Source organism: Saccostrea cucullata, unplaced genomic scaffold, assembly GCF_032062105.1.
Source record: "Saccostrea cucullata isolate Sc308-1 unplaced genomic scaffold, CSIRO_AGI_Scuc_v1 ctg2228, whole genome shotgun sequence".
Lineage (NCBI taxonomy): Eukaryota > Metazoa > Mollusca > Bivalvia > Ostreida > Ostreidae > Saccostrea > Saccostrea cuccullata.
In genome coordinates, this window is record NW_026938699.1 from 72,706 (window position 1) to 85,393 (window position 12,688).

Below are 12,688 nucleotides of genomic sequence, written 5' to 3' on the forward strand. Positions count from 1 at the left end.
AGAAAAAGTCTGTCCTAACATATATCTTATTAATGTGTTTAGATTAGATAATGTCAATGGTCTTATGATATGGGCCTGACGTAATTATATACATGTATATGCCATAGTTAGTTCCTTAAACGAAGTGAAGTTGGTCTTTCTGATATCAGTTGGTTTGTACAAGTTATGGATTAACCAAGTTATTAAAATATAATTTAAATAAATGTAAAGTAAAGGATTAAATATGCAATACATGTATTTATCTGAATTTGTTGAACTACTTCGGTAATGATCGAAATTTGTGACGGCATTTTAATTTTTTAAAATAAGGTGTATTAGCCTACACAAGCTTAAAGTGCATTTTTTTCTACATGTACTTTTCTGTGTTATTTTGATAAAAACTGCATATCAAATGAATTCTCTAAGAAAATTCATTTCATAAGATCGAAATCGAGATGTACATGTATATATAATAGTAAAATGTCAAAGTGGTACTCAGCAATTACTTGTTCTACGAGAATAAATAAAGAAGGAGCTATTCTACAACACGAAACTTTCCAATTCTATTGAGTTTTGATAAGTGATATATTTTTCGTCTAAAATAGTACTGTACAGAAACTTAATTTGTAAATTGTAATTTCATTTATGCTGTCATTTGATTCCGGGTATCTCAAAAAATGGTGTCTCTCTCTCTCTCTCTCTCTCGCTCGCTCTCTTCCAATTGCGCAGAAGAAATGTAGAGAATAAAATGTAATTTAATGATTTCAATAAGCTGATCCAATGTGTGACATAGTTTTTGTGACTTTGTCTGTCCGTCTCTGTGTGCGATTTCTTCACACAAGTGTGAAAATCTATTAAACAGGTAAAATGAATTTATCTGAACCATCTAAAAATTCTGTTCCTTGGTCCCTTTCAAATATATAACATCAAGCTTTCAAAATATGAAATTCTGTGACATCTTGAATCAGAATTCTGCCTCCACAAATTAAAAAAAACTCTATACATTCAAAAAGTTTCATTAAACTTAGTCGTTTAGGGTTTAAGATGTCAATTAGCATATTCATCAGTGTCGCAAGCAAATTGAATTTGCATCAATCATATAAAACTATATGACAAAAATAGAACTCTTTGGGTGGGGGAAACACTGTCATAAAATACACTTAAGAATGGGTAATTCCTGCTTAGAGGCGACCACAGAAGACGAGCAACATAAAAAAGAGATTAGATATGATTAATTTGCATACACATCAAGGAAGTGGGTCCAAAATAGTCCATCTAAAGTATTTTCAATCCCTACGAACTCTCTCTCTCTATCTCTCTCTCTCTCTCTCTCTCTGCAACTACTACAAATCCAAGGATGTACCAAGGTTTGAACGTAATATACTGTTAAACCATTCTTGTGCTCATGTGCTTGAGCTACTTTTTGTGAAGTATAATGGCAAAATTATTGATACTGATTTTTTTTATTATACATATATAATAGTTTTTATTCTACTTCTCAGTTCTAAGAGGAATTTTATGTATTTCCTTTCATAAATTTGTATGTCTACACCTCCCTCTAGTTAGACTTCACTGCAATCGATATTGTCATTAATACTTGATTGATAAAAACTAAAGCATGGATGCAAAATAGCAAGTCATTATAAAAAGGAAAAAGCATCATATTTCTATAGACCCACAGAGGGGTAAAAATTTAATAGGCAAAATATTGATATAAGATTTATCATTAAATGTCAAAACACACGACTCGCCTCATAAAGTATTCAAACAGTCATACAGTCATAAAACATATTCGTTTTCGCTTTGTCTACATTTTATTTTATTGAATGCACATCAAAATGTTCTCATGCCGGGTCTAGAGATATCAAATTCCCAATGCTGAAAATAGATAAAACTTTCAATTAAAATGACACAGATGAAATCCGGCTTATTGATGTTGTTTATGTTTGTGGAATATATGATGCTACCCACATTTAGAAAGCGATGAATTGGAAGAATTTTTATACCACCCCAAATCAAGAAATACATCAAGGACTTGAGGTTATGGATTGTGTAGATCACAAAGGTTTACTATTTACTAAGAACGACAATAAAATTTTATTTGATCACGACAACAAAGGCTTATTTTGAAGTCGATTTAATAATTATGAGGAATTTTATTATAATATTTTGTACCTTGACAGTCGCGTGCGATAGAGGGAAAGGTAAACTAGATATAGAGTTTTACATTGTACTATTATAACCCCTCTAAGAAGAAAAACGAAAAGATAGGTTTTGTAAAAAAAAAAAAATTCATAATAATCATTACTGTTACATGTACATCATTTAGGGTAAAATTGTTACTTACTGACTTTCTTTCTTTTAGCTCAAAGTTTAAATGTTCGTTGTTTAGCTGTTCGTCTGTCTTTTAAAAAAAAAAAACACTTTCGACTTCGTCTCTATAAAACCAATTTTTTCACCAATTTCTACAAAACTTGTCATAAACAATCCTTAGATGAAGGTTGAGGCCATCTGTCCTGTCCGCCACCCTGCAAGTGATACCAAATCGCCTCGACCTTAAGATGAAGCGGATTCAATTTTACTCAAATGAAGGGCCGAGTCTTTTTTTTAAGAGGAGTTAATAAAACGTTAAGGAAAATTAGTAGATTGTAGTTGTATGTTTTAAAATTTTATTCTTAGGAACCAATTGACAGGAAAAATTTTAAAGTAAACTAAAGTGAAACCTTCACAGTTTATTTAGTTTCAACCTTAACTATAACGCCTGTTAGAAGGGTGTAACAATGATTTTTGGGAAGGGGTTATAACGCCTTTTATAAAGGTATAATAACACCGTTTGGAAGGCGTTTTAAGGCCTTTGGAAAGGGAAAGGCGTAGTTACGCCTATTGAAAAGGCGTAATAGTCCTTTTAGAAAGGCGTAATAATGCCCTTTGAAAAGGCGTAATAACGCTTTTTTCACGTTATTACGCTTTTTTCGCGTTATTACGCCTAGGGGAGATCCAAGTTTATTCAAATAAGTGACGTAGTATCGTTTGAAAAGGGGGGGGGGATTCTTTGACGAGCAAAAAAGAAGAAAAGTATCTTAAAACACGGAAACACTTCGTTGTTGTTGTAAGAGGTGTGTGTGGGGGGGGGGGGGGGGTCAGCGCTAACTTTCTCTCACAACACTAAACTTTTTAATGAACAACAAGAAGTCGCAACCAGCCTTTTATTGAACATTTCAATAGTAAATAATTATGTTAGGAAAAGTGGGGGCAGGTGCCCTATACACTACGTGCCTGCAAACCATGTCTCTATCCCTTCCCTCCGGGGTAAGAAATCACTAATATTATTTTTTCTTGCTTTTTTCCAGGTGAGTGATATGACCTTTAAACCTATGATTTCAAATTAAAATCAGTACATGACTATACATACAGGATACGCTATAATTATTGATTTCCATTTCAATGAGAGTATACTAGCCATTGATAATTAATTCATTTTTTTCAGAAAAGTACACATCCATAATTTATATCAATGGGACAAGAAGATTTCTTATTGTGATGTTATCTATCAGTGATCTCTCTTAGTTAGGTGGGTGAAGGATTATAATTCCCTAGCAGAGGATGACAGTGCTGTTTTAATATTTTTAAATGCTGGCCTAGGCAGGATTTTTCTTTAACACTTGTTTTAAACTGATTTTCGTGTCCTACCCCCGTAATCGAAGATGCGGGTGTACGAGGGCTGTTCAATAAATAATGTCCTCGGTGCTCGGAAAGAAGCAAACGACGCTTTTCAATGATTTAGTCTTCATGATTTTACTTAGAAATCTCTTTTAATTCAAACACATCTCTGTAACATTTATTATCCAATTTCTGATTGGTTTTAGAACTCATTTTTGGGTATGACCCTTAGTATACTGGAAAATGGCAGATCCAATGATTTTTCCTTTTGAAAGGTGTTTTTTTCAAGTTTGGAAATAGAAACAAGTCAAAAGGTCAAAGATCTTGCAAATATTGTTAATGTAAAAAAAAACATTAACTTTCTGTTGATCCCGAAAACCCCTTTACTCTTCAGGGCATGCGGGTTTGGAGGCTGTCATGAAGAAATTCAATGTAGTGGATTCCTGATTCTGGGTCCTTGCTCTAATAAACCTTTCGATCTTTTTGCAAAAAAATTGCTTTCTAGACTCCAACAGATATTAAACTGTCTCCCCGAATACAAATTTGAACAACAATACTACTAATATTTAAGAAAATTGCATATAAATCTGTCTTTGTGCTCTTGCTTACCTTTGCTTTTGTCAGACCTTCGCAGTTTTTAACAAGTACATCTTATGGTAAATTTTGTTTTGATAATTTTAAGCAACAGATTCATGTTCCAATATCTGTTGAAATATAAAACAAACTTGGATAACTACAATTGCTGATATTTTAAAATACTAGTAATTGTTAAGACTTTCGTACACGCTGTCGTATTCACTCATTTTTCAAAATATAGAGTGACCTTTGAGTACCAAGCTTTTTTACTGTCAAACGTTTCTTTAAAAAGTGTAAATTACTACCTATATGATGTCTATCAAATTTGCTATGTGTCTTAAAGTCAATCTTACATCATCAAATATTATTTGTTGACATTTGGCAAACAGTACATAAGTTGCTAATGTTTGTTGGCAAGGAGGGTACCCATTTTTGATGCCCATTATATAATTTTTTATCATTGAAATCCAACTGCTCATTTGTCTATAAAACAGGCATCGGTTGCCGTAAATGACACATATTTCAGTGAATATTTCTTTGGGATTTTAACAAGTTTTACAGCAGCTTTAATGTAGCCTTTATTTTCACTCTAGTTTACTGATTCTTTACCATTCATTTATAATGCAGTGTCTCGAATAGCCCTTGTTTCCCAGCTTCTCATGATGAAACTATGTGATGAAAAGTGGTCACATAAACTGTTATAAATTCAGTAAAGATTCAATAATGAGAGAAAGTCAAGTTTAATGTCATATGATATCTGTATTGTATGTCATACAGTTCATGACATTATTTATTGAACAGCCCTCATATATTATTATAAATTTATTATATCACATTGACATTGTTTGTAGGTAAAATTTTGGTGGTTTTTATTCATTGGAATGTGTTGTACATGTAATTAGTTTCACCAATTTAAAAAAAGTTCAAACAATAAAAGTTATACACCTGATGTATTTGTCTCACAGACAAAATATGTTTGTCTTGTACTCGTAAGTAACAATCTAGTCGTATAAGAATCTTTAAAAAGATTTATTTCCAGATAAAATGTTTCACCAGAATCAACCAACAATTGTTTGGTAGTTCATGTCATGTACTTTGAATGAGTATTGTTAGTGAATCATTTATTTAATCTTCCCTCTCGTATGTTCTTTAACATTTTCAGTCCCATTCTTTTCGCTATTCTGTAAAAAACAAACAACAAAGATTTACAAGATTACAATACATTGTACTCTGCTGTACTAGCATCCTGTCTCAAAATATAAAAAAAAAATAATTAAAAAAGGTCAACAATTCTAAACAGAATACATCTGTCAAGAATATAATGTGCAAATAATACAAAAAAATCTTGGTTTGACCTTTCTTTACCCAGATTTAAGTTTTGTGTAGGTAGGAAGATTTTTCTCCTTAAAGTAAGGTTTCCTCAGAAAATAACTTGTGTTGAACAAGAGACGTTTGTAAAACACTTATGCCCCCCTCCCCCAAATTATTGGAATTTTCTAAGTCCAAGGGACATTACTCTGTCCAAAATGCTTTGATCATACCCAAAACAGAACTTGACTTAGATGTTCTTATGATAAATCTGTATACCAAATTTCATTCATTTCAGTATGTGCAACCTCTGCATGAAAATGAATGGAAACTGCAAATAATTGGAATTTTTCTAAGTCCAAGGGGCTTAACTCTGTCCAAAATGGCCCGAATGTACAAATAAAATTTGTTTGTCCCGAATGTTTTTTGTTGTTGTTTTTTATTAATATAAATTGTGATATTTTGCTAGAGAGAGAGCGGTGGGGGAGAGAAAGAGAGAGACAATGTCACTCACACTCTAGATAAATTAGGGAAGTACTGGAATCCATAGGTAAACAACAAGACAGGATTGAGGGCTATCCAGGCTTCAGACAGACGGTTAGCGATGGCAATGGAACATAACTCTGCACAGCGAGCAGTGGACATTCTCTTATCAGAAGAACTCATTTTTTCTTTTAATTCCTACAAAGAACAAAAAATATTTTTAAAACTTGCCTTTTAGAAAGTCCTTGGGACATGAATGTTTAGTTCCATATTACCAAAATTCTTTATATCCATATAAGAAAATGTTATAATGTGGGGGATGGTGAACAGACACAACCTCCTTATAACTGAGATTTCTTACTATCTGAGGTCATTATAAGCAATTTTTACTGTACATTCATTTTAAAGACAAATCTGTATGCTCTGTATGATAATTAACACTGTCTGTTATATCAGTGTTTTTTTCTGAATCTTTTGTTTACTCTACATTTTTCTTTCTCTTTTTCTTCACTCTATATTTTGAGATATTTGTTGTTCACCTCTCCCGGTTTCCCTGTAAATGCTGTGTCCAGTAGATTAGAGAACACAGGACCGGGACAGAGAAGAGTGACCGCTATGTTCTGGTCAAACGTCTCCACGGCCAGAGTAGAAAACCAGCCCTACAACAAAGACAATACTCTCTATAACATGCTTAATTTGTGCTTTACATCTATCATAAAAATGTACTCTCACTCATTTTTGATAAAAATTTTGGTAATGGATACCAGTAACATTACATGTATTTAAATGTGCGGCTGCCTCATGGCATTGGCTCAAATAATTAAAGATTCAAATTCAGAAACAAATGATTTTGTCTATATTGTCGTTTTTTCCATAATGTTTAATAGAATATTTTTTCCTATTATAAAAAAAACTGAAATAAGTGCATGTAACTTAAGAGTCAATTGCTTTATTTATCAATCTTTCCGAATTTAATGCAAAAATAATTTACCAAATTCATTTTTTTTAAAAAAGTTATTTTTTGTCTTGTACTCTCTCTTTTTATGTACTAGGATTTTTTTTTTGTTTGAGCACAAATTTCTTGTACATAGCTATGATAGGTACCTGAATTGCATGTTTACTTCCTGTGTAAGATGCAGAATTTGGAGCACCTGAAACAAAGAAATACAACTTTTTTTTTTTACAATATCTTTAAAAATTAGCATGAAATCCAATGGCATGAAAATGGGTTTTCTACTTTTAATTCTGAAAATTGCTGTTCCAGTTTCAGCAGAAAAAAACATGCATAAGATGAAGATCAAATGAGTCAAGCATGTTGTCAATGAATGCTTTAATCAGTGACAGAAGTCAATTTTAACCCCCCCTTCCCTCTTTAAATAATTATGTTACACTGAAAAAGTCAAAACGTACTAAGTTTTCCTGCAATACTGCTCATGACGACAATATGTCCCTCCTTCCTCTCCAACATATGTGGGAGCACCTGCTTTGTAAGGGAGAGAACTCCCAAAACATTCAGCTCTAAAACTTCCCGGTCAGTTTCTATGGATGTCTCCTCAAATAATGCGCGTTGTGAGCGGCCAGCATTGTTTACCAGAACATCAATCTGAAAAATATAAATAATTTATCAATTACCCAACCTAACACAAAACAATGGAAAAGAAGGCAATGTGTTTTTGTAGTAAAACAAAAAAACAAAAACACTTAAAGGCAATCCAGAATATGAATTCTTATTTTCTAACAGTCTTATTTTAGCTTTTAAAAAGTCTGTCTTAAAGCATGGCTAGTTACCTTACTGAAATGTTTTAACACATGTTGAGTAGCCTGTGAATGTGTCTCAAACTTAAGTACATCCAGAGGCAGCACCAGTATGTCCTCATCCTTGACTTTTCCATGCACTGGAAAAATAAAAACATATAACAACTGTATATGAAATTATTCAAAGTAAGATAAATACATAAGTATTCTGAAAAATGTTAATTTGTGTTTATAGTTGTAATAGGAAAGTACAAAAAGGCAGCAGAATAGACCAGGATTTGAACCTAGGCCCCTTGAATCATTAGTCCAGTGCTTTACCAACTGAGCTATCTGGCCACTGGCAATGGACTTGTCTGACCACTACATTCCTCCCACCTTAAAGATTCTAAACCCCTTAAGATACCAAAGGTAATAGGAAAAGAGGAAAAGGAAAAAAAAGTGATGGACAGGACTATGATTTAAATACTTGGGGTCCTTAAATCACTAGGCACGGGCTCTACCAACTGGGTTATCTGACTACAGCTGGCAGTTGAATGTGTCTGACTGTCTGTATCCATAAGCAAACATGTATACAGATTAATTTTCAAATTTTACTGTCAATTTGTTAATCAAAATTTGCAGACTTTCTTTAATATTTAAGGATAATACTCAATTTCTATTAACTCCATCTTCTTTCCATTATCCTTAGGATATAAACATATGTTTAATCATATGTGTATCAAATACACTAAGTTATCTCTTAAGACTTACACAGACATTCCTTCTTGACTCGTACGAGCTCCTTTTCTCTGCGAGCTGACAGGCAGAGCTTACAACCAGCTTTAGCTAGCTCATATGCCAAACATTCACCAATGCCACTGGAAGCACCAGTTATCCATACAACTTTGTCCTTCAGTACATCTGAAACATGTATGAAAATGTCTTACATGAAAAACCATGAGGAAAAATGCATCATTGCAGAGAGTCAAAATACTAGGAGAGGGAATCCCAATCATGGTCATTCTGCCAGATGTGTATATATACTGGTATGTGTGCTCTTACAGGTGAGGTAGAGAAAATTTAAGCTGACCATCCTATGACAATCAATCAATTCAGTCTCAAGACCACTAAATACATGTATATGGATAGAATATATTTCTAGTTTGGGCTTTACTCAGAGCAAGAAAATACCAAAAATTAAAATATACTCTACATTCATATGATTGTGGTAAACTTACTTGGTTTCTTTCCAAAATTTTCGGCAAATTGTAAGTAAAGGTCACAGTCACCGATCAAAATCAGGACAAAAAGCACAGAATATATAGCCACAACTCCAAGGAAGAAGTAGAACAGGTAATCAAGCATGTTTCCCTCTTTTTAATATCACCTGAAATAATAATTACACTGGTCATATACTGTAAATCATTTTTTATAACATCATAATTTTTTATTCACTTTCTAAAAAATGTATAGTAATTGTCTACATCAATTTTTTTCGGAAGTGAATGGTAATTGTCATACATGTACTTTGTCATTTGTAGGGCTGGGACGATACAACTTTTTCTATATCGATACATATCACGATATTTGAGCCACGATACGATATGTATCACAATATGTTTAATTGCATATAAAATCTGTTTTTGCATTGAAATAAACAAATTATTTCTTTGCAGATAAGAATAATTTATTCAAAATAGTTGTTTATAGGTTGTAAAACAAAAATATTTTACTCAAGTGGTGTTATAATTATTATTTATTTCATACCTATTTTTATATTTATCTTATTTACTTTACATACTAAACCCCAAATGTTAAATAAACAAAGAAAAACAGAAGTAAGATTTTTTTGGGCGATATTTCGATATTTCTTCAAATGTATCGATATGTGTATCATCCTAACAGATATCTCGATATATCGTCCCAGCCCTAGTCATTTGGTGTTAAAACCTTTAGGATTTCAGGCTAACATATGTATATTAAACTTCAGTACAGTTATACCCGCTAAATGTGAGGGTGGACATGGTGTGTTTGTTGGTATAACTCGTGTTTAAGTTCATAAGAAATTTCCTTGAATTTGGAAATAACTAGAGGTACGTGAGCAATGGGCTCACTAAATGATACCCCCTGCCTCCCATATGAATATAATAGCAGTGTCTATGGTTTGCTATGAGAAACCAAAATATGTGTCGGATTAAAAAGTAAAAAAGGAAGTGCACAATGGCAATTTGTAATAAAGATTCTGTGAAAGTTTCATCAAATTTCATTCAGTGGTATGAGAGGAGTTGCGGATAAGAGATGGGTACCCCAAAGCATAACAGACGAATGGATGGACGGACATACTGATTACTATATACCCTCACACTTTTCAAGTGAGGGGTATAACTATATATTCCAATTTTCTGCAACATAACACTTCCATTGATATTTTTTTCAATACATCCTCACAATGTCAGGGGTCCTGAGTGAACACACTGCCGTCCAACATGTTGATCGACTCAGGACCCCAGATGTAAATGTGAGGATGTTCATACTGGCCGGAATATCTAGATCTCTCCCTGTTACCCCCCCTTTTCTTTCATCATTTTTTCCTCACCTAAATAAAACACCTTGAATTGTTATTTATTGCTCATCCCATTGAAATAAAAATGTCCAGAACATGCAAATAACCTCTTAGATACTATATTATTAGCATATAACTGAATGAGATGAAAGATTAATTCAATTTTAACATATATATAGGCCCATGGGTTACACTTCTTAACGATATGGTAATGTTTTTGAACCTCTTCTTTAGATTTAAAGGTATCTGTTGAAAAGAATGATTATTGTATGAAAATCACATGATCACAAGGCTTAGGTCAGGAAGGACCAACGTGTATACATGTATGCACCAATTTAAAATTTAAAAATAAATGTAATGCAATAGAAACAACACTGATGCAATATCTATTGTAAGAACATCATATTTTCTTTTTGAAAAAGAACGCTTTAACAAGTTTGACACTGACCAAAAAACAAACAAACAAACCGAAAGTAGGCAGAATGGCCACAGGAGCAGGGCAAAGTTAGGAAAATGAAATATAGCGATTTCTGTGGCAACAAATAATAGAATTCTCTAATTTTGATTTTGCAAAAATGTGTCATAAATCCTCAATCAATACTATAATAAGTGTCTTAAAAGAAAAATCATTGTGATACACGAAGAAAAAAAACAAGCATTAAGCGGCATTTTTAATGTTTGTTTACAAGATCCTCCTTTACCCAATTCCAAGGTTTCGTCACGAGACGTCAGCAAACATATCCCTGACAAGCACACGGATAAAATATACCATAACTTTTCATTCAAGAAGATTAGGAAGCATCTAAGTGAAGGAAAACGAAAGGGTTTGTATATATCTTTCTCCTATAACACAGTCACTCAATAATATCTATGTTTTGAAGCCATGTAAACACAGATATGGTTACAATCAGGCACTATACATGTGAATGTGTCATACGTGTCGTAAATAAGCTAGTCTATAATAAGATTCAGGAAATATTGTCAGCCGTCTTCTTAATGTAATAAATCTCTATATGAGAAGAGATGGCAGTTCTACGTCCTTGTGTATAGATTGGAACAAAATCTCTTAATTGTTACAGAAAAGAAACAGTTAATTGTCCAATCAAACATGCAAATTGAGAGCTCTGAAATCCTCAGAGCTGGGATCAGGTGCCTTGAAGCATTAAGCTTCCCATCAATAGGCTAAGCCCTCTCTTATCCCCTTGTTATGAACAGACAATTAGGCCTAAGTGTGTAACAGCTAGGAAAAGTAAATTAAACTGCTGGACTGGGAATACAGTAGAACCTGGGACCCTTGCATCACTAGACAGGTGCTCTACCTACTGAGCTACCCAGGCAAATGTCCAAAACCTTAACCTTTTCATTCCCCCCTCCTTAAATTTTACTTGTTCTCAAAAACACAGGTTCATATTTCCAGGGGTAGTCAATGGCACTTAATCTGTTACATGAAAGGAGAAAGTATATGACTGGACCGGGAATTGAACCTCAAACCCCCGCATCACTCTAGACAGGTGCTCTACCTACTGAGCTACCAAACCAGTATCCATAGCATTGAGGACGACAACATATTTAATGAATGTCAGAGTTTAAACTTAACGCTCGCCCACTCGCAATTTGCGAGTAAAAATTGGTGTGGGCTCATAAAATTTTTAAGTTGCTCGCCCACGTGGCGAATAAAAATTCTGCAGGGGGCCGAATTCATTCCCAGACCCCTTACTGAAAAACAGACATTTTATGCAGGTTTTTGATTTAAACTACAGAAAAATGAAAAAAAATCACAGCAGTATGGTCCTATTGTTCGTAAATATCCTTCATCTTTTCAATTTAAAGTACTACACGATTTGTGAAATTCCCTAAAACGATCGTCTTTTTTTCCTAATCCGAATTTCCTCCAACCCTCTGTAAATGGTTGATACGTGAGAGATATACAATTTTAATAACTCTCAACTACTCAGTCATATGAATAGTAAGTGTTTTCACCTATTTCAGATACGTTGTAGTTAAAATATTTAACCTAGAAAATCTTATTGTGTCATTGTCAATTTATCAGTTGAAGACATGTACCAGGGCTACGTATTTATATACATGTATTACCAAGTAAAAAAAAAGATAGTAAAAATGTTTATTGAATACAATTTTATTTCCTTTGATTAAATATTTATATGACATCTGATTTTTAAAAAGTAAGAACTCCAATTTTAAACAAATGAATTTATATATGTATTTCATTTGTATCTACTTTTTGTCCCAGTATCTATGCTTTTTAAAAAAATCACAGAGACTGTGGGCTAACAAATTTAGCAGTGGGCTCCTAAATTTTAAAAGTCAGGAGCCCACATGGCTCGTGGAAATTTCAGTTAAGTTTAAACCCTGAATGTTTCACTT

General features: G+C 33.2%; 1 protein-coding gene across 3 annotated transcripts; it reads right to left on the reverse strand.

The window, feature by feature from the left end:
• Nucleotides 1-5,225: 5,225 nt before the first annotated feature.
• Nucleotides 5,226-10,904, reverse strand: LOC134251000 (dehydrogenase/reductase SDR family member 7-like). Of its 3 annotated transcripts, none has more exons than XM_062733365.1 (9): nt 10,772-10,904; nt 8,979-9,127; nt 8,512-8,661; nt 7,795-7,901; nt 7,417-7,609; nt 7,111-7,157; nt 6,546-6,665; nt 6,038-6,204; nt 5,226-5,396 (listed from the first exon to the last, which is right to left on the reverse strand). In XM_062733365.1, exons 2-9 carry the CDS (start codon nt 9,103-9,105, stop codon nt 5,333-5,335), a joined length of 975 nt encoding a protein of 324 aa, XP_062589349.1. In that variant the 5' UTR covers nt 9,106-9,127; nt 10,772-10,904; the 3' UTR covers nt 5,226-5,332. The 3 variants fall into 3 exon arrangements, with proteins under 3 accessions (XP_062589349.1, XP_062589350.1, XP_062589351.1); XM_062733366.1 differs by lacking the exon at nt 10,772-10,904 and adding an exon at nt 10,677-10,756; XM_062733367.1 differs by lacking the exon at nt 10,772-10,904 and adding an exon at nt 10,337-10,419.
• Between the last annotated feature and the right edge of the window lie 1,784 nt (nt 10,905-12,688).

What these genes read in the sequence shown, in the direction of transcription:
- LOC134251000 (XM_062733365.1), bottom strand. Translation starts at nt 9,105, where the DNA reads ATGCTTGATTACCTGTTCTACTTCTTCCTTGGAGTTGTGGCTATATAT. An exon ending in AAATTTTGGAAAGAAACCAA is followed by an intron (nt 8,662 to 8,978) that starts GTAAGTTTACCA and finishes TACATGTTTCAG; the next exon opens with ATGTACTGAAGGACAAAGTT. An exon ending in AGTCAAGAAGGAATGTCTGT is followed by an intron (nt 7,902 to 8,511) that starts GTAAGTCTTAAG and finishes TTATTTTTCCAG; the next exon opens with TGCATGGAAAAGTCAAGGAT.